The sequence below is a fragment of the Cricetulus griseus genome, chromosome 6 (assembly GCF_003668045.3).
Source record: "Cricetulus griseus strain 17A/GY chromosome 6, alternate assembly CriGri-PICRH-1.0, whole genome shotgun sequence".
NCBI classification, from domain to species: domain Eukaryota; kingdom Metazoa; phylum Chordata; class Mammalia; order Rodentia; family Cricetidae; genus Cricetulus; species Cricetulus griseus.
In genome coordinates, this window is record NC_048599.1 from 132,507,301 (window position 1) to 132,529,548 (window position 22,248).

At 35.7% G+C, this 22,248-nt stretch overlaps 1 protein-coding gene across 1 annotated transcript in view; it reads left to right on the forward strand.

Moving 5' to 3' along the window:
* Positions 1-22,248, forward strand: part of LOC100773941 (low-density lipoprotein receptor-related protein 1B) — a 1,050,824-nt gene that overhangs the window by 274,531 nt on the left and 754,045 nt on the right. The window contains exons 14-16 of the mRNA XM_035447074.1: positions 8,835-8,975; positions 11,573-11,698; positions 20,077-20,193. Coding sequence (XP_035302965.1) covers positions 8,835-8,975; positions 11,573-11,698; positions 20,077-20,193 — 384 coding nt within the window. The remainder of the gene's footprint in view (positions 1-8,834; positions 8,976-11,572; positions 11,699-20,076; positions 20,194-22,248) is intronic.

Genomic DNA, 22,248 nt, shown 5'->3' on the forward strand with positions numbered 1-22,248 from the left:
TCAATTCCTTCTGTACTTTCCCATATGGCCCGCATTCAGTTTGTGTCACATCTTCAGGCATTTGGAATAAAACTTCCAGTACTAATTTAAGTCAGTATATTGAATGTCAGTATTATATATTCCAAATATTTGAAATGAGGACTTTAGGTTCTTACAATTATTCTCTTTATCATTCTCATTTTCATGCCTTTATATTATGATGTAGTATGTCTAACCAGTAACATTATTTTGAATTGTCAAATTATTTATAAAAATTTCTGGGAGCACTGGGGATACAGCTCAGTAATAGAGTGGTAGACAATGTGTGAAGTCATTGTCTTTATCTCTAGTAATATATACTTTCCCTACATATATAGCTAGTTATATAATTAAATTTAATTTTTTATAACATTTTAACCCTAGAGCAGAGTTCTGCTGGTTTTATTTCAACAACAGAAAGACCAATATGACACCACCAGAATCTAGGGACTCACATCAGCAAGATCTGAAAAGCCCAACACAGAGGATGAAGAAGAGATGGACCTCAAAAATTATCTTAGGAAGATGATAGAGACCTTTAAAGAGGAAGCAAGAAATAGAAGAAAAAACAAGCAAAAAATTACATGAAGTGGAGGAAAAGACAAACCAAAAAATTTTAAAAAATTGACAAATCTCTTAATCTTAATTTTATCAATATCTTTAGGAGACAAAATGTGTCTAATTTGCACATTTGACAGTATAATATTTTTAAAAAGATTAATTTAGCATTGTTTTACTATTATATTCCTGAGATTTCTACTAGCCCAAATTAATAATTTGGGGATTTTTTATGTGCATTGGTGTTTTACCTGCATTTATATCTGAGGGTGTCAAATCACTTTGAGCTGGATTACAGACAGTTGTGAGCTGCCATGTGGGTTCTGGGAAATGAACCCAGGTCCTCTTGAGGACCAGCCAGTGCTTTTAATGGCTGAGCCATCTCTCTAGCCTTAATATTGGGATTTTAAAAAGATAGAATATAATATACATGCAAACACACACACACACACACACACACACACACACACACACACACACACACGCCTTTTCAACTACCACCAAGGATGGTCCATCATAGAATCTCTCTCAAGAATGGGTAGTAGTACTGAATAGACCTGTGTTTTGGTTTTGCTATACACAAGTTTCAGGTGTACCTTCTTACCACAGGATGGAAGACTTTCACAGTTTCTAGTTAAATTTTTGAGGATGTCCTGGATGAATCTTTAAAACTTAATTTCTTTATATCAAACACAATTTAAGTTCTTTTAGGAAACTATTTGTAGAATGATCAGGAGCCCAGAAACTCAGAGATACTGGTGATCTTGTGAGTCTTTAGGAAATCATGGGGAGGTGCATTTATTAGATACGAACATCAATATGGCATGTAAGATTGAGATTTTCTAATGATTCCTAAATTTGTATTAGGGGAATCATAATTATATGAGCAATTTACTTTCTAATTATATTTCCTGTTTTTCTCATTCCTATGCTCAATATAGACCCAATGGATAACTTTTGAATTACATCTATGTTAGTATGAATATGAAAAATATTTATAGAATAAAATATGACATTATTATACAATAGAGTAAAATATTAAAGGACAGAGAGAAGATAAATATAGATTCATGTGACAAAAGAGCTGAGGTGAACAAAAAGAAAATATGAACTGGGGTAAGAAAAACACAAAAGCTAAGAACTATCTATGAACATAAGAGGCAAATCATTTTCAGGTTCTTCATCTTTACTTAAATAAATTATACCTATACATAAAAATTGTTTAAAGTGCATTCTTGGGGCTGGAGAGATGGCTCAGTGGTTAAGAGCACTGATTGTTCTTCCAGAGGTCCTGAGTTCAATTCCCAGCAACCACATGGTGGCTCACAGCCATCTATAATGAGATCTGGGGCACTCTTCTGGTGTGTAGGCATATATGGGGGCAGATTGTTGTACACATAAGAATAAAAAAATCTTTTTTAAAAAGTTCATTCTTGTGGCTCCAAGAAAATATTATGAGATGCCTTATGAATCAGTCATTCCTCCTCTCCTAGGCCTATTGTCTTTAGAGTAAGCCTATTCACAAGGAGAAGCACATTTCCTTTTTTATTAGTTGTATTAGGTACACATGAAGCAAGCCTAGACATGCTTTGTGTATCAACAAGTAAATGACAAAAGTCCCTTTTCTTCATCCTATATACACACCAGATTACCTTTATTTTTCTTGCAAATGTCATAGTTAGATGTTACACACTTAATTGCCCTTTTGTACACATATCACCAAAAAACTGTATTTAAATATCACAGTAAGATAAGAAAGAGGTGTTATATTGTGTTAGAAATGGCTCTGCCTTGTCTCTAAAACTATAAATAGTTCTGAATATTATTTACCTCTCCAAAAGTGACTAGAAGCTGTTTTTTTTTTGCTGTGAATCTGAACTTTAATCTAACACACTGACTTATGTAGTTTTCTTTTGCCACAACTGCCAAACAAACCGATCACATAACATGCTCAGTAGACTACTGAAAGCTAGAGATACAACTATCTTAAAAGAAACTCTAGCTGAGCATGTACTCCAGCAGCATTTAGAATTTACCAAAGTACAAGCTTACCTATGAGAATCAAGGTAATAGACAAACACATGTGTTTATTTCTAATACCTGGGACACTGTTGTGTATCTCAGTAAAAATAAAACCTTATTTTATTCTTGCAAGAAAATTAAATTATACACAATGTCGATTTCAAATCTGATGCTAGGAGAATCATTTTCAGGTACTACAAGTTCAATGATCATATGATCACACACACTGGAGAGCTCAAAGAACATTTTCTGGAGTGTTGGTCTCTTTCTAATAGCTGTAATTCATAGATGAGGTAATGCAAATGCAATGAAAAGAAAAGAAAGGATTTTGCCTATTCTTTTCATACTGGAAAATGTCAAATCAGTAAATATACCCTTTTTAGAATTATTCATTGTGCCTGCCTGTTAAAATTCTAGTCTTTATAGATACTGCATGCAAACTGACTGTGCTGCTTTGAAGCACCACATAACTCATATTTTAAAAGAAGACAATGTGTATTTGTGTATATTATTTCAATTCCTCCTCATGTAATAATGAACATAAGTAAGAATCATTATATATTTCTACTTTTTTAGGAATGACAATCCTAAATTATTATTCCTAAATAATATTTCTTAGGAATAATAATTGATAGTGAAGCACATGTTAGGCAGAAAGTGCTGATAAAGATGCTCCATGAATTCATAGCTTTTAGAAAGCACAGTACAAAATAGACACCAGCATTACTCCATTAACCCATTGTTGGTGCTGATTCCCTTGGGCTTCTGATTAGTTCGGGCTAGCTTATAGATGTGATGGGTCAATGGAAGTAAGCAAGAGATGTGAATCTTACGAACAAAATGGTGGGAGATATTACAACCAATGTAACATGGTCATCCAGTCATTCTCACTGAATCAACACCAAGTCAATGAAAAGCAGCTGGGTGATACTTAAGGTAGACTAAGCATCAAAGATATTTTTTTCCTTAATGCAATTGCAACTTAAAGCAGTGGCAGACAGAAGCATACATCCCAAAGCAAACATTGGTATGTTACACAATTGGTTAGAAATGAATTCTAATGCTGTGTTTGGAAGAATGATCCAAGATTCCATCCTTTATTTTTGTAACTCTTGACCATCATGGCCAAATCCTCTTAGGGCTAGAATTGAGGTCTGCTGTAGCATAACAAATTGGCACTCACAACCTCTGAGAGCCACAGAAAAAAGTCTAGTTGAGCAGTTACAGGGTGCATTTATCTTTCTCATGACAATTGTTAGGGGAAGCATGAAGTATAACATGAAAATTTGGCTATAACAGATTAGGCTATAGAATGATGAGTTTTATTGCATAAGTTACCTGGTTGTTTTAGTTGGAGTAAAGAAGGTAATTCTTTAACTGCTTTGCAGATGCTTAAAATAAAAAAGGCCAATCTCTCCACTGTGTTTCACCCCCAAAAGAACAACTTACACTTGACAAAATAATAGTAACAGAGAGGCTAGCAGTTTACCATGCTGTGTCCATGGTTCTCTGTGATCCCTGCCACATTTTGGGATACCAGATATATTCATTTGTGAAATATGGTGCTCCTCTATGGGGAGCTGTTTATCAGTTCTGCCGTGACAAGCCTCATGCCCTAGGATATATGCAATCAAATGTGTAGTAAAAAGTTTAAGGAAATAAAAAAAGTTTGGAAGTCCCATTCAAGCGATTATTTATGTCCTCCTGTGCACAGAACCTCACAGAAGGTTATATACCACTTAGGCTGGCTGTTCAGAAGACCATTCTATCTAAAAAGAAGGTCATCTCATCACTCTATGATCTAAAGAAAAAAAAAAAGCCAAAGCTGAATTTTCCACTGTCTGATATCATGCAACTGTGTAATAGGACAACATCCAATTAGCTAAAGCTTCGGGTTTTCATTTTGGTCCATATTCCTGGATTCAAGATGAATTAGTTGTACAAGTCATTGTTAAGCTGAGATCAAATTAAGGGATGAAGAGTTGGAGAAAGAACTCAGTAAGAAAGAATCCTTGCTGCTATTCGAGAGTTTATTACTGTCTGAAGCTCTAGCTCTAGTGTACCAGACTCCTTGTTCTGGTGTCTGTGACACATGCTAGTGCATACACACACACACACACACACACACACACACACACACACTCACACACACACACACACACAAATGCACACACACTCACAGGCACACAGGCACACACACATTAAAATAAATAAAAATATAGGGGAAGATGCAAAACTAAGTTAAAACAAAATAATACAGTTAGAAAGATTCTTCCTTTACTCCATGGGGTTCTGGATATTAATTCTGGCAATCATCCTTCTACGTTACAAAACAATTCTAGAATAAATCCTTGATGTTCCTCTGTTCTGTGGAATCAGACAGGTCTTCTGATTTTTCTCCCTCTAACAACAGTTTTCACAAGAAGCATGAAAAGTGACATTTTACACCAGGCAAGTCATTATTCATGCTGTGTCATTTCTGAACATGGTTAAACAAAAATGATTATTTATTACTTTTCAATTTTTTTATTGCTCAGACCATGTTGTTCCAGTGACAGAATTGTACATTTTGTGTACATTTTCAAATTCATTAAAACACAGTTCTACAGAAAAGTATAGATAGAATTCTAATACTTGCTAAGGATGTGGAAGCAATTCAGTGCTGCACTCAGACAACCAAGTGCTCTCCATATTCACATTAAGCACACGATCAAAATGTTATAGATGGAGTTTGAAGTAAATGCTCATTTTTCTCTCTATGTACACATCTATTTTGCTTGGTGCATTTGTTTATGCGTACCCATGCTCATAAGCAGTAAGACAAGAACATCAGCTGCTGATCCAGCAAAAGCGAAGCTGCCTATCTGAAGGATTCCTACAGCCCCTGAAGACAGTCTCTCAGTAGAGTAACAGCAATCTCATTAAATTCCAAAAAGTCAGGCAACAAATTATTTTACGCCCTAACTCTAAGCCCAGATTTTTTAAGCATTGTTCTTTTGTACATATGACACTCTCCTTATGTTTATGAATCTTAAGTGGGAATTCTACTAGCCAGCTGTAGTAAGAATGCTGAGATTTTGGATGAGATATTTATTAGTCTTTCATGCTATGCTCAGTATGTTTGCTTCTTCTCATTACTCTCTCTAAAGTGGCTAGATCTAGAGGTAATAAACTTGGATGCGGTTATAAATTATATTGTCCCCAGTACCACACTGCTTAGTTAGTTCTAGGAAACAAATTACACACTCCAGGTTTCTATCTTGTCTGTATTATCACATGAAACTTAGTTTCCCTGACAATTAGCATTGTTTGTAAAAAGTAACCTGACTTCCATTGACATGGGTCCTGTATCAATATGGAAGTTCACACTGAACTTTGTGGTTCCTTTGTGGTATAATTGCTGGTCACATCTGAAAATTTTAGGCTAATCATAGACTAATGAAACCATAAACCATGGAGACCTTGAAAATCAAAGCTTGGTATCTAAGAGAGTGGGGAAAAGGCTCAGTGTAACATATTTGCGACCAAATTTGAGGATCAGAGTTCAGATCTCTCATGTAAAGGTCAGACAGGTGTGTGATCCAAATACTTAGGAGGCACAGACATGATAGTCTTGGACAAACCAGCCATGCCAAAATTGAAAATAAAAAATAGAAATTCAATAACTTAAACACCCTTTATCAGTAAGTAAAGTATCTGGGATTTCATTTTGGTTGCCATAGAGTATTATCTGGAAAAGGTTTCTGGATTGTAATAGATGATACGATGATACATGAGCCATACATCAAACACAAAGGACACAGCAGGTAGCCTAGCCTCCATGCTTATGTTGGACTTCCCCCTTAAGTCAAGCTGGGACATGTGGAGGGGAATTCAAGTAGAATCTGCAAATACAGTGATTCCAAGTTCCAAATAATGAGTTATTTAAAGTCCAGATCCTAAAAGGAGTTGGCTAGAAATTAGGAAATATTCTTCCTAACATTTTATTTTAAACACATTCCTGTTTTGAAACAGTAGTGAATAAATAAATAAATGAATAATTAAATAAATAAATAAATGCTCTAAAGCCAAACATAGAACATTTATATATATATACTGTACAAGCATCCTCAGATACAAACCAAAACAAAAGCATATGTATGATACTCAAGGACACAATTGAGAAATAGTCCACATCTTAGAAAAAATGCAGAAGAAAATTTTAAAGTCAAAGGCATGAGTGTGTGTGTGTGTGTGTGTATGTGTATGTAAATAGCACACACACACACACATATATATATATTATATATATTATATATATTAAATATATTATATATATTCTATGTATACCATTCTGTGTCTAACTATATATGTATATATGTACATAAATTTATATGTTATATATGCATAACGATACACATGTATAGTAATACACATATATTAGTAATACCTTAAAAGATAAGTATCTGAAATAGGAATTGGAAAGTGGTAAAATTCTATCAGGTGGTTAGGTTGACCCCTTGTGTTTGTGTTTTTGTTTTTGTTATTTCCTATTTGGATTTCATCCGCCACATGCTAGCCCCACACAGTAGCTTACTTTGAAAATATCTTAGAGAAAAAGCATCAGAGAAAAAGTGCTTCTTTGTTGTTTTGTTACTGAGAAAAACTAGAAAATAAATGATCTTGTCTGTCAATGCACCCACAGTTAGCATAACTGAGAGTGACAGAGCAAAACAGGGCTACTTTTGTTCAAGTTTGAATATTTTATTCACTACAATGATTCTTTTTGGTTTGAAATGGGCTCATTGTATTAGTTTTTGTTTCTATTCCTAAAAAACTCCAAGACTTGTGCCTTACTGTGCCACTATGAAGCAGTTTCCTGCAGGCATGACTCAAAAGTCATGTTCCCTTTTCAATTATTTGCTGCAAAGGAGAAACAGAGACCAATGCAATGTTATATTCACGACTATGGAAGTACCACCTATGTTCTCTTGATACCACTTGCAAGTGAGGTGTGTCCAAGTTTCCTATTAGTTCAGCAGCCCACAGGATTTATGAGAAATGAAGATTAACACCAATAGAGAAGAAATTAAATATTCTCCCAGCTAGAAGTCAGCTTGGGTTAGTTAAGGCCATTTTCAGACCACAAGACACGAATCATATACTTCAGAGATTGCCATTGATCCCTTCCTGTGATGTTTCTATCTCATCTCCACAAACAAAACAGAAGAATGGGAATGCTTCCAGTTTCTGATAAATCACAACAGAAATTCAGAGCCCAGATATATGACACTTCTGGTTAGCATAATGCAGTTTAGCAAGGGAAATACAGCCATCAACCTTGTCTTATTTGTGTCTTTTTGATTAAATCTTAGTTGATTTGTGTACAATGCAGTGACTTACTGTAATGAAGGATCCCATATAGACAACCAAATGAACAATGAAGGAGCTTGTCTCTTTTCTTTAGTGATGTTTGTTAAAAGAAACCAACAGAATTTTTTTTTAACAGAAGAATTATAGTCAGCAAAACCAAATGCTCCATTCCCCAGAAGGGCTACAGTACAATACTGTTTATGCATTTCCTGTAGAGAAATAAGAATTTCATAATTATAAAAGATTTCCTATTTCAATTATTTTGTGTTATTGGAGTATAATAGTCTTTATTTAATGTCATGGAAATATTGTCATAGGTTTCCTATGCATGTGGTTTATATTCAGATGTACTTCTAAATTTGTAGGTTCCATTTTATTGTACATACTTAATGTAGGATATAATGGTTAACTGTTTTCTGTCAGCACACAATTAGCAAGTCATTTTTCTTTGTTACCCTTTTATGACTACTTATGATTAGACCACCTGCAATTGATTGTGAATTTCTAAGATGAGATACTACAACATTATTATATTCTTAATATTGTATCATAGACATATACACTAATTCATCTTATATTTCTTCAATTGTTCCCTTTTGACCTACACCTCTCTCATTCACACTCCACCCATGCATTGAGATTAGAAAGTGTTTGTGTGCACATGTGTATAAAGACAATTATTCACCTTTTAATAAGATCGACACCTTACTTCTTAGATGAATATGCAGAGTGTCATGAAGGAAATAGAGAAAGAAAGACAAGTACTGGAAAACCTTATTTCTGTGGGGTTCTAAAGCAATGGACACCCCCAGCAATTAATAGCTCAATGAACTTTGGAAGCTAGCAGTGTCTATACATTTTACATGTTTTTTTTTTGCCTCTAGTTAATCCTGAAGAAATAATGCTTCATACATGTAAACCTGGAGAATTTCGCTGCAAAAACAAACACTGTATCCAAGCTCGGTGGAAATGTGATGGAGACGATGACTGCCTAGATGGGAGTGATGAAGATTCTGTCACTTGCTGTATGTTCTTCTTCAAATAACCTGAAAATGTATTTTCCTGAGTGTGTGTATTACCAAAAGCAGCCTATGGTGTATCTGAAAATATCTTTGATGTAAATTGATTTAACTTTCTTTCTCAGTGGCCCATGGCTTAAATTTAAGCTACAGATTGCTCCTACTACAGATGTCGAGGTCTGCTCTTCTCCTCTTCTCCTCCATCCTTTCTTAAGTTTGTCAGAATACTGCCAAACCACAGTCTGATGTTGCTCTAAAGGACACATTGCGTTCTTTTCTTGTAAAGACATGGGAAGTCAGATTAATCCCCTTTCAGACTAAATTCTGGGCACAGAAGGTCACATTCCACTCCATTGCTTGTTGGCAACAGAGCCTTGAAGGAAATTCAAGGAGATTGGCATGGATTTGGAATGCATTCTAGCTTCTCTGGCTCTATCCATGGCTTCAACTCAACATTTGTTGTTTGCTGAAATAGGAACTGCTCATGTTTCTGATGAAAGTAGGGAAATTTTTCACATGTGTGGATATAAGACACTTTTGGAAAGCATATGAAGTCATATTCTGTAATTACATTTGATTAGTTAAAGTGTTCCATCACAAAATCCATAGGTTTTGCCTGTCATCTTGCACTTTACCTGCTATCTATATTCAAGTTTATAAATAAGTGTGTTTCTGTGAAGTCATCTAACAAAATTTCATCCTTGCCTCATCTTTTTTCCCTGGTTGAATTGGGCTTCCATCTTAAATTAACTCAAGTGTTCCTCTGTGATTTCCCCATTATTTCTCTCTTAAGTAAGCCCACTTTCCACATCGCCCCTAGAATAGTTCTTATAGGATCAAGTCCTTCTTACTAAAACAGTTGCAGGACTAGCTGATATGTGAAGTGCCTCAAGTTATATACTCAAGTGTATAACATGTAATTCATCATCTATCTACTTACCTTTCTTCTTATTGAGTTGAATTATAGATTGCCCTACAGAAAAATGCTTCCTGCTTTCCTTGTCTGTGATACTGAACTAAAATAAGTCTATTAAATTTAATATATGTTACACTGCCTTCTTACAGAATTATTTGTAACCACCAATAAACTGCAGTACAACCTGCTAGAGTTAAGCATCTGTCTTCTGTAAGTCCTATGTTACAGAAGTTCTCAATCTGTACTGCAACCATATGTTTCTTCATCTGATTCAACTAATAAAAGATTAATATCCTCCTTGGGAGATATGGTTGGCTGTAGCATGTCTAGAGTATGAACTCCAAAAATAGATCTTGGCCCTGGAAGAATGCACACCTCTATAAATCTGTAAGTGGAGAGCAAGCATCTCTGGCCACCTGTTTGAAGAGCATCTTTTTTGAGCCTTGTAGTCATTCTGAATAACATTTTATTTCTTCCGTTCTGTGCTCAATCTCCTACCTAGAATTTCTTTTATCCTTTTGCTGCCTACATTCAGTAGACTAACTAGAAGACTGTAGTTGACTCTGCATTTCCTTCATTAATGGAAATGGATCAAAATCTTGAACTCATGCAGTCCACTAGGTTGGCTTAAAGTTTACAGTCCTCCTGCTTCTTCCTTGTTTGTGTCTAGGGTAATAGAAGTGGCCACAAATGTCCCTGAGAAGCTTCACTACAGTGTGCATTGCAAGATCTTGCTCCTTTAGAATGTTGGCCTCTACCATCACAAATGTGGGTACATATTGTAAGTGTACCCATTTGATATGAAGCAAAATGAGAAAACTTTCTCTTTATAAATAAAACTAACACAAAATATGTTTTTATCTTAGGAAATGTGCAACTACTGAATTTGATAAAAGAATAAAATGGTGGTAAAACTGAGAAACAAATATGAAAGACCACAAATTAGAAGCCTGAAAAATACATTTAGAAGGTTAATTCAAAGAGCCTTCCCATTGTGATTAGATCTGGAAAGGTTAAGGCTCAGCTGTGGACCACTTCCTTTATGATCATCTCATTTTCAATATTTCTTTTAGTTGCATGTTTATTCATTCTTATTGGGAAAGCACATGATAAGACTTTGTTATTAAAATTATATAAAATTCAATTTTTAGTATCATTTTTGTCAAAAGTGATCCATTTTTATTTCTGTCATTTCTTTTCAAATCCCAAAGTGGAGTGGCTGTATGAAAACAAAATTAGTGTTATTTAATATTTTAAAATATTTGAATGAATTATGAATTTCATAATATGAAAACAGTATATTAATGTAGATGAGTAAATATTTTGAGATATAATTTCCCTGCTTAACATTAAACTTTGAGGTTGATTTCAAATGTATAAGCATTTTGGTGTTGAGTGACCAGTTCTGGTAAGTGATGAAGAAACCTACTATGGGCTATAATTGGTTTGAGCAGAAGCTGGAAAATGGATATATTTCCTTTTATTTCATATTTAATTTAATATAATCTTTTCTATGAAGATTACATTGTAACAAACTCTAAAATACTGATTTTCCTACAAGATTTGAAGAATTAATGACAAAAACTGAGGAATTTATCATGCATAACAAAATAATTATTGAAATAGTTTTGTAACCTTGATTAAAATACTGATAACTTGAATTGAACTTGCTTCCCTCCCCTTATAGTCAATCATAGCTGTCCCGATGATCAGTTTAAATGCCAAAATAATCGTTGTATCCCCAAGAGATGGCTTTGTGATGGAGCAAATGATTGTGGCAGCAATGAAGATGAGTCCAACCAAACCTGCGCAGGTAAAGGTCTGCACAGATATATAATAAATCACTTCCACCTCCACGTCTATAGCACACAGGACAGGCTGATAAACTAGCTGAACTTTGTTAGCATTGACATTCTGATTACTGCCATGGTCAGGGAATTCAGTGTTTGGTGCCACAAAGGTCAGATTATAAATGGTGTTCTACTAATCCTTGAACAGTATTCTGCTTTCCAAATTAATCTGGCACTTTACCTGTCCTTGTGGGCTGCCTTTAGATCAGCATCTACTTCAAGACTTGCTCATGATAAACCTTCCTAGGCAGTGGAACCTTTTCATTAGCACTATGTGATCCTGGCCATCTCACAAGGAGAGCTATTTATTTTATCCTGAGAAAATACTAAAACTTTTTATTTTTTTCTACTACAGAATACCTTTGTGAATAGTTTTCTGTTCATGGAACATTATTTATGGAAGGCAGTGTTTTTTTTTTTTCCTGAATGAAGTCCCAATACGACTAGGCATATTTATATTTCCATATAATCCATGCGTTTGTAATAAATCATTGATTCCCTAGCCAGCCTCTCATTGAATAGAAATATACTGCCAGTGGTACAGCTTACAAAAGAGTGCCAGAAAGGTCATGATTACTAGGTAAATGTTGAAAAATGACATCGGCAAGCTGCAGCCCAGTGCACTGTAAATGATGAAAAAAAATTAGTGTGTGGTGATACATGTTGTTATAATTGGTGAAAATTGATTCTTGAATGGTGCTACAATGTTACAGCACAACAGCCCCCACAACACCTCTGTCTCCTTTAGCCATTATAAACCTTAGTAAATACCAACTGTTGTAACAATGTAGACTTACAGACTGAGAAATTTGTTCCCACCCTTGATTTTAACATTTATTTGCCTGTGCAAAGACTTGTTCCTCTGTGTCTTACCTTTTGAATATATTTCTTTTAGCTCTATTAGACACTGAATTGGGTACAAATTGTTTTCAAAGAGCTTCTTGATATTTTTACAACAGAAATTATAAGATAAAAAGCAAAACCACTTCTTGCCATGGCCTGAGACGTCATATGAGCAGACTTTTCCATGGTGAAGCATTCGCTCACCATCTGTGGACAAATAATTCTCTTGAGCCACAAATAAAACCCTTAAATCCTCTCCTCTCCTCTTCTCTCTCTCTCTGTCTGTCTCTGTCTCTGTCTGTCTCTGTCTCTCTCTGTCTCTCTGTCTCTGTCTCTGTCTCTCTCTCTCTCTCTCTGTGTGTGTGTGTGTGTATGTAATTTTACAAGACTTTCTAAACAAAAGAGATATCTGAAGACCATGGGGGCACTTTCAAGATTTTTTTTTCTTGTAGAGGAAATGTAGATTCTAAAAGGCACCTACTTTTTGGACTAAACTACACTGCACACCAGATTATCTTGAATTTTTATGTGCAGCCAATTTGACTTTGAGAAGGTTGCCGTGAATATGACTCTAATTTACAATGAAGCATTTCTGCACACCAATGCACATACTAATCTTTTAAGATTAAGGTTTAATTCAAAGATTGTGCTTCATTACATCCTGAACATAAACATAGAGGTATTTTTCCCTAAAATAGAAAGATACTCATCTTATAGTATCATACCTGCCTTGTTTATACTAATTGCAAATTTTGCTTGTTTCCACATGATTTATAAAAGAGCATTTGCATTTGGTCTAACCATTAGTAGCAGTAAAAATAGAAATACTCCTATGTAAGAATAAACAAAGCAATCAGTCCTGATTAGTATGGTTTCTATGGTTCTAGACCCTATAGTGCACTAGGAAATGAAACACACCATATTGAATGTCACTTTGTATTGTGCTCCTCACTCCCAGGTCAGTACACTCATGTCAATATAACCATGGCAGCTGGTGTCAAACAAAAGAATAAAGAGAAACATAAATGCATCTTTCATCTTTACAAAGTTTGAAATGTGGATTAAGCCTGATGTACTTCCATTTCATTTCACCCGAAAAAATAAGCAGTTTGCATGGATTCCTACATGTGGACAAAGTGGCAGGTTCTTCTAAGCACTTTCTGTGACCTGAAATTTAAGTGCATATGAGAAGATGTATCCTAGGTGAAAAGACACAAAACAAAGATATTTTATTGTGACATCTACTTCCTCATCTGTTTACATCAGGGCTGTTTGTATATAAACTGGAATCTTCTTCCACCAAAAACCTGTTTTATCTTTTGTTCTTTTAAGATTTTTCCACAAAAACCAGTAAATATTTGTCATGACTTTCATGATTGATGCTCAAAAGTACATATTTCATTTGTAGACAGAAAACAAGGGGGCACAAAAAATACCCAAAAAACAAAAACAAAACAAAAACAAAACAAAATATGCATTGGCCAGCCATTGTCATGCAAGCCCAAAGTTTAGTTATACTCTTCTTATTCTGTCTAGTCTTATGTTGACTGGACATGTTGGACGCATGAACCACAGTTGATAACATGCCTGCTCTAGATTGGCCTGTGAGCAACCCTGTTTGGCATGCCTTTAGATGTCTCATGTGGCAGGGCCCAGGTCACTAGGGTTGATGGCACTCCTGGGCTTATGATTCTCGGTGTTATAAGAAATTAAACTAAATAAGACAAGGAAAGCAATGTTAGCAGTGCTCCTGATCAACCATGGCCCGGGCTTCAGTTACTTCCTCTAGGTTTCTGCCTTGAGTTCTTATCTCTATTTTTCTCATTGATGGAATATGACTGGAGAGCTGTAAGATGAAATGAACTCTTTCCTTCTCAAGTGGCTTTTGTTCATGGTGTTTCCTCATAGAAATGGATAGCCAGGGACCATAAAGTAGAGCAAAGTATAGGGAAGAATTCCTGAAGGCGGCAAGGTTAAACCCTTGAAAACATAAGAAACATCCCTAAGTAATAATAAAATCCGAAGGAAGCAAATAACCTGGTTAAAAACAAGTTTTGGCAACATTATGGGGAGAAGGAGAGAGCACATATTCTTGTTGGTCACATAAATTGACTTTTTGTATTAGAAAGTGTGTTAGCTAGGGTTTCTATTGCTGCAACTAAACACCATGACCAAAAAGCAAGTTGAGGAGGAAAGGGTTTATTAGGCTTATACTTCCATACTATAGTCTATCATGGCAGGAGGTCAGAACCAGATCTCAGTCAGTGATAGAGCCTGGAGCAGAAGCTGACACAGATACCATGGAGAGGAGCTTTTTACTGGTTTGCTTACCCTGGCTTGCTCAGCCTGCTTTCTTATAGATCCCAGGACCACCAGCCCAGGGATCACATCATCCACAATGGGCTGAATCAACCCACATTGATCATTAGTTGAGAAAGTGCCTTACAGCTGGGTCATTTCTTCAACTAAGGCTCTTTCTTCTCTAATGATCTTAGCTTGTATCAAGTTGACACAAAACTAACCAGTACAGAAAGGAATTTTTTTAAATCCAATAAGTTCCAAAATTTATGCATGTTTAACTTTGCAATATCTGTTTTCCCACTGTAGTTAGTACCTGTACATAGGAAAATCTGGTGAAAAGATATTCACCTGAGAGCTAGGAACAAAAAGTCCCCCAAACAAACTAAATTTTAAATGAGTAGGATACTTAATAAACTTGTATATTTGGCATGCATATTTACAATGAAGGAGCTCATAATCATGTGTCAAAAAGGATGAATTTTTAAAATGTCTCATACAAAACTTGAAAACATAAACACTTTTATTTACAAGAAATATTAATTGAAAATAATTCTATATATCTCTGATGAATTCATGTGTAGTCTTCTAAAAATTCCTGGAGGTGAAAATAAAATATGGAGTTAGGTATTCTAGGGGAGGCCGATATGTGGGAGAGACTCCATTGTCTATAAGATGAAGGTATATACAGCTCTTTAATAATACAAAGCAAAATTCTACAGCAAATGTAGAGAAATAAATTGGATGTAGCTGTACATCAGAGACAAATGTATCTTTGTTTGACCTCTTTGTGATAGAAACATTTCATTAGGAGCAAATTGCCAATTGGCAGCTTATAGGGTTGGAGCCTGTGTGGTCTAAATACCAAGAGCAAGTTAGAGAAGGCACTCAGGAGAGGCATAGCACATGCATGGATCACAAAGGAGCAGCCACAGTCACAACCACACAGAGCAGCTGTTGTCCCTCAAAAACCCAGATTCCTTTTTATCTAATTCTAAGATAACTTCAGAGACCAAGATGAATGGCAGCTATGTTTGAAATTCACTTCCTGGAATTAATACTAATAATTCTTTTACTTGCACCTAGGCAATTGTAAGCCAACATTTTTTCCCTATCATTGAACTCTAATTGCTTTGGACAATGCTCTTCTCTTCACATCATCCAACAATTTTGATTAAATGCACACTAAGCAGGTATAATTACATGAAAATAACCATTATATTAAAATCAAACCTTTTACAAGATAAACTAAAGAGAGCTTCTCCCCCCACCCCTGCACCATCATGCTAAAAATTAGGTCCAAGGGCTTTCACATGCTGTCCAAATGTTGTTCATTCCCAGCCATGCTAGCCTTGAACTAATCATCTTCATACTTCCTCCTTCCAAGTACTGTGATTTACAAGGATGAGATGGTATATGTTATCTAAATAGAATGATTCAATAACGGTGATTTTTCTGTCTGTCTGGTTTGAACAGTCTCCTCATAGTGCTCATGCTTTCAGGTTTGTTTCATTCTGCTATGTGGTAGCAATAATGAGCTTGAACACTTATAATGTGAGGGGAATCTCAGATTCAAATGCTAGATAAATAAGTCTGTAAAAGGCACAGATAAGTTCCTCTTTAGGGCACTATTTGTCATAATATTAGAGTCCTTTAGGGCCACTCATCCAACATCACCTGCAAGCTTATTACATCTGATGCAAAGGAGGACTGAACAAGAAAACACTGTGTTGCCTTTTAGTGAGTCCATCGATTTGAAGTGTTAATTCTGTTGATTTGGTTATGTCCAGAAGGCAGAACTTAGAGACTTAATGAATAAAATAACATTCTCATCTGAAATCAGTTAAATTTCCCTGGAAGAAAGAGACAATAGTTTTCTTCATGACTAAATGGGATAGTGAATTCAAGCACTTTCTAGTCTTAATATCTTTCAATAACTATGCAAAATTTCCTCAGTTAATGATTATAGATGTTCCTGAAACTTCACAGCTATAATGAGGGCCACACACGAGTTGGTGCCACCACAATGGTCAGTCACCCACTATATGAATTAGACTGAGAAATTCATGTTACTTTCTCTCTAATAAGAGCAAGCCAGTAAGAAATCTTTGATGGAGCAGGGCATTGGTGCCACAAGCCTTTATTCCCAGCACTTGGGAGGCAGAGGCAGGAGGATCTCTGTGAGTTTGAGGCTAGCATGTTCTACAGAGCAAGTACCAGGACAGGCTCCAAAGCTACAGAGAAACCCTGTCTCAAAAAACAAAAACAAAAAAAAGTTACAATAAATCTTTCTGCCACCTTGAGATCTGCCTGCCACGTGTGTGGCCAACATAATATACAGAGACTTATATTAGGTACAATTGCTGCTTGGCCAATGACTAGGATTTCTCATCTGCTATCTCAGTCTTAATCATCATAAATCTATATATTTTATATGACTTATCTTAATATATACCAGTGGCAAGCGTCCTGTCTTCCTGGGCTCACATGGTTACTCTGGAGGAAGAGAGAAGGTTCCCACTTCCTTCCTGCCCTTTTTTACATATTAGACTCCTTGCTATGTCACTTCCTGCCTGGATCACCACTTCTTTACTACATTTCCCAGAATCCTCCTTGACTCCTAGTCCTGCCTAACTTGGTGCCTCATTGGTCAAACAGTACTTTATCATCCAATAAGACAAACACATACACAGAAGCACTTCCCCCATCACAAACAAACAAAAAGAAAGCTTAGCTGGACTCTGTGGAGAGACTGGTAGGAGAGAGACTATAATAACAAGAACATAAAGTGAAAGAACAGTGGTTTGCATAAATTTAATATATTATGATTATGGCTAAGTTGAAATTAAATGGTGGTAAATCATCTAATGATGTTTTCCTTTAAAATCATGGAAGAATGGAATGCAATAAGAGGGGAGGGGCAGGAGAAGTGAATGGCAAAAAGAAAGAATATGAGGAGAAAAAAGGAAGAAAGCTAAAGATGATAAGAGAAAGGAGAAGGGAAAATGTTTGGGAGAAAGAGAAGAAAGGACAATGGAAAACAAGAGCTTTTGTTGAATTTCTCTTAAAACACAAACTTTTAAAACACTTGGCTGTAACCAATGGAGCAATATGGAGATAAATAAGGGGAAATTTTTCTTATCCTTCACATCCTAGCCTTCATCAAATAAACCAAAGCTCACTCCTTGGGTATCTGCTTCTGCATTGTTTTCTATGTTTCACAATGATATAAAATTAACTAAGATCTTCATTGAGTTTATGTTGCGTTTAAGGATTACTGAAAAATAAACTAGTAAAATAAGGCAATTAAAATGGCAATTAGAAATATTTAATGTTATTTAAAATATAAACACTGAAAACTTCAGAGTTACATACAATTGTTAGAAAACTTAAATATGATAACTTAACAAAATAAACTGTTTTTAAAATGGAAATGGGTATTACATGGAATATTTAATATTTAAAGCACTATCTGCATAGCTAAATTCACATTGAATGACATTCCTAGTTACTGTAGTTGCAGGTACTGTACCTCTGGTCCATGGTATCACACCAACCAGTAAATTTTGAATTTTATTTTTAAGTAATCTGGAAAATATTCACTACTACTGGTCACAAAACTGTGTGTATGTATTTGTATGCCTTTATGAAGAGATTAATTATTTCAAATTACTTAGTGTAGATTAGCATGCAAGGTATCTTAAAGAACCAAATAAAAACACTTATTTCTTTACACATAGGAAAGAAGAAATCTGTCACAAATTGGATTTCTTTGTTTCTAGTGTGGAAGCTCAGAGCCTAAGCAGTCTTTCATTGTCAAAGTGTCATTGACATATCCTACTTTCCCCCTGTTTTTCAGATGGAAAGGCAGGGTGAGTGGGGTAATCCCATTTAAGACAGATTTCTGTTTCAATGGGAAAATAATAAAGAAAAATGAAAATTAAACATTAAATGTAACTAGTACACAGCACCTGACCAGTATGAAAGTTCAAATCCACCCCTTGGGAACCTGTTACTTCTGCCCACTGCTTGTTACCACTGTTTGAAGTTGTGCATATGTGTGCACATTGTAGCCCTTAGGACAGCCAAAAGCAAAGCTCTGAGTACAGTGATCAAAGATCAATGTGTATAGCTGCACAAGAGGTCCTTATAAAGTCTTAGGCTAACTGCATGTTTTAGAAAATATTTCTGTATTTTCACTTTACTTGGAGAGTTCACTTAAAAAATGAGGTAACTACAAAAATAAGTTAAATGAAAAAGACAATTCTGAGCCAGGATTAGAATCTAGGTACTCTGAGATGGTCACAGGCTTCTCTTGACATTACAGCAAAAAGTTTCCTTTGTTTGGCAACAAACACTGCACAAAATTCTTTTCTTAATAAAGAGTTGAATGAAATTTAACTCAATAATATTTTAAAGTATGCAACTGAGAAGCTCTTAAAATAACTCATCATTTTCATTTGTGAAAGAGTTCAACAAATATTATTTTAGTGTCTAATTTCACTGAAAGGCAAAATAATGTACTTCAGGAGCAGAGAAGAAGTCATAGAAGGAGTGTTTCTCCCTCCTTGTCCTGAAGACATTTAGTCCCAAATAAACACACAGAGGCTTATATTAATTATAAACAGTTTGGTTGATGGCTCAGTCTTCTTATTGGCTATTTCTCTCTTAATTGTTAGCCCATTTCCATTAAACTATGTATTGCCAAGAAGCTGTGACTCACCCACAATACTCTGACATGTTTCTTCTTTGGCGGCTACATGGTGTCTCCCTGGCTTCTCTGCTTTTCTATTCTCCTAGTCTGGTAGCATGGCTTATACTTCCTGCCTGGCTACAACCTGCCTGTCCATTGGCTGAAACAGCTTTATTCAGCAACCAATAAGAGAAACATATATTCACAGCCTTCAGAAGGACATCTCCCATTAGAAGCTAGCTAGAGTCACAAAGCACTAACTAAAATTTCATATTAAAATATTATATCCTGTATGAAGAAGCCATGCCTTTGAAGGAGACTGAACAGGATTATGTGGGAAAGTTTGGCCGAAGCAAAGGGAATGGGAGAAATATAATTAGATTATAATGTCAAAAATTAAAAATGAACAAACATAAGCATAATGCTTATGTGTAAAGTAGATATTGCATGTGACATTACTCAAAATTTATGTGGATTTATTCATTGTATATAAATTGATCTTTACAGCAAGAACATGCCAGGCTGACCAGTTTTCTTGTGGAAATGGGCGCTGCATTCCCAGAGCATGGCTGTGTGACAGAGAGGATGACTGTGGTGACCAGACAGATGAAGTCGAAACTTGTGGTAAGTTGAGAATGGCTGTGCTGTATTTTAGCAGGGGTTTGTCAGATACAGTGTACTGGTGCTACATTTCCCTTACAAGCTATTTCTGTATGAACAGGTGTCAAGGTAGCAAATATAGTATTTTCATTGCAGCTCTTTGAACACGACTTTCAATGACTGCTTCAGAATAGATCTCATTCATGAAGTAGTTACAATATTCTCAGCTGAAATAAATAGAATCAGACATTGCAGATCAGTAGCTATCAGAAGGCTAAATAGAAACTCTTTTGCTCACTATTAATCTTGGCAATATTATGACTAAACGTACAAAACAAAACTAAGCTGTGTTTTGGTTGACATTTGGAGAAAATACAAGGGTACATTTCTTGTTAACATGTATATGACACATTCTGGGAGCAACAAATAATCTAGACTGAGATTAAGTAGAAAATATCCACTGTGAATTTCTGTAGAATCATAGAATTCTGACTGCCAAAAACATGTTCATGGTATCCTTGCCAGTCACATATTCCTGGATTTCCAATTTCCAAAAAGAGATTTGTTGTTGACAAAGTTGCAGATGTAGTTACTCTCTTTTGGACATGTGGATCTGTATAAATTACCTTCCTGGAGGTCAAGAGAGAAGAGACTGTAAGGGCCATTAGAAACATAGTTTCTTAGGGAATCTTCACAACCATCTGTAATAGCACCAATGATTTCCCTACTTCACCCATAGAAGATCTGAGACAGACTGATTAGCCTCCTACCTGAGACCATGAATCCAATACACACTGGACTAGCATCTAAATCCCATGCTTTAATAGATAAGTGCACAGCCATGCACATTCTGACACATTAAGTAGATTCAATATGTTTTTAAATATAGCATATGCAGGTAGAGGGATAAGGGAAAGATTGCAGGAAGAGGAATGAGTAGTAGATTTGGTCAAAACACATTATTAGAATAAATTAAATTCTCAAATAACAATAAAAACAAATATATTTCCTGTTTTATATATTTGCATTTTCTTTTGGGGAAGATGTGGAGCATCAACTAGGCAGAGGGTAGGAAGTTCAATAAAACAGGACAAAAATAGTATGGACAAATAACACCAAAATTGTGTAATTAAAAACTAGAGATACCTTATTATATTATATCTACCACAAATAATGCAAAATGCATATGTACACACACACACACACACACACACACACACACATACACACACACGTATGTCTATGGATTTGGCTTCCTGTCAGACATTGAAGGGACTGGATTGACAAATAAGTATGTAGCTGACAATCTACCAGGAATATATTCTATAAATGGTTGTCGAATACAAAGTGGCAAGGCAACAGACAGTAAAATGACAATAGAAGGAAGCTCCTGAGAGATTTTAAAATTTTTTTTTATTAGAAACAAGCTTCTGTTACATGTCAATCCCAGTTCCCTCTCCCGACCCTCCTCCCCTGCCCCCCACCCACATGGCAACCCCTTTCTGATCCCCAGGGAGGGTGAGGCCTGCCATGGGGGACCTTCGAAGTCTGTCATATCATTTGGAGCAAGGCCTAGACCCTCCCCCATGTGTCTAGGCTGATAGAGTATCCCTCTATATGGAGGGGGCTCCAGAAGTCCATTTGTATAGTATGGATAAATACTGATCCACTACCAGAGGCCCCATAGATTGACCAGACCTCCAAACTGACATACTCGCTCAGGGGATCTGCAACAGTTCTCTGCTGGTTTCTCAGTTATCAGTCTGGGGTCCATGGGCAACCCCTTGTTCAGGTCAGCTGTCCCTGTGGGTTTCTCCTGAGAGATTTTTATATGTTCAGAAACTCTAAGAGCCAGTTGTTATTTACATAGATGGCAATAATAAAACAAAATTGCTATGAATTTGAAATTGAACATTTAAATAAAAGCAATAAACTTGAGATTCACTGTTTTGCACAAAATTCACTCTTTGTCTGATTTTACATCAGGAGCTGTACATAAAAAGCTGACCAAAAGCTCTGAGAAGAACAATCTCACTTTGTAGGAAAAATATATTTCTGTGACATAAAATGTCCTTTCAC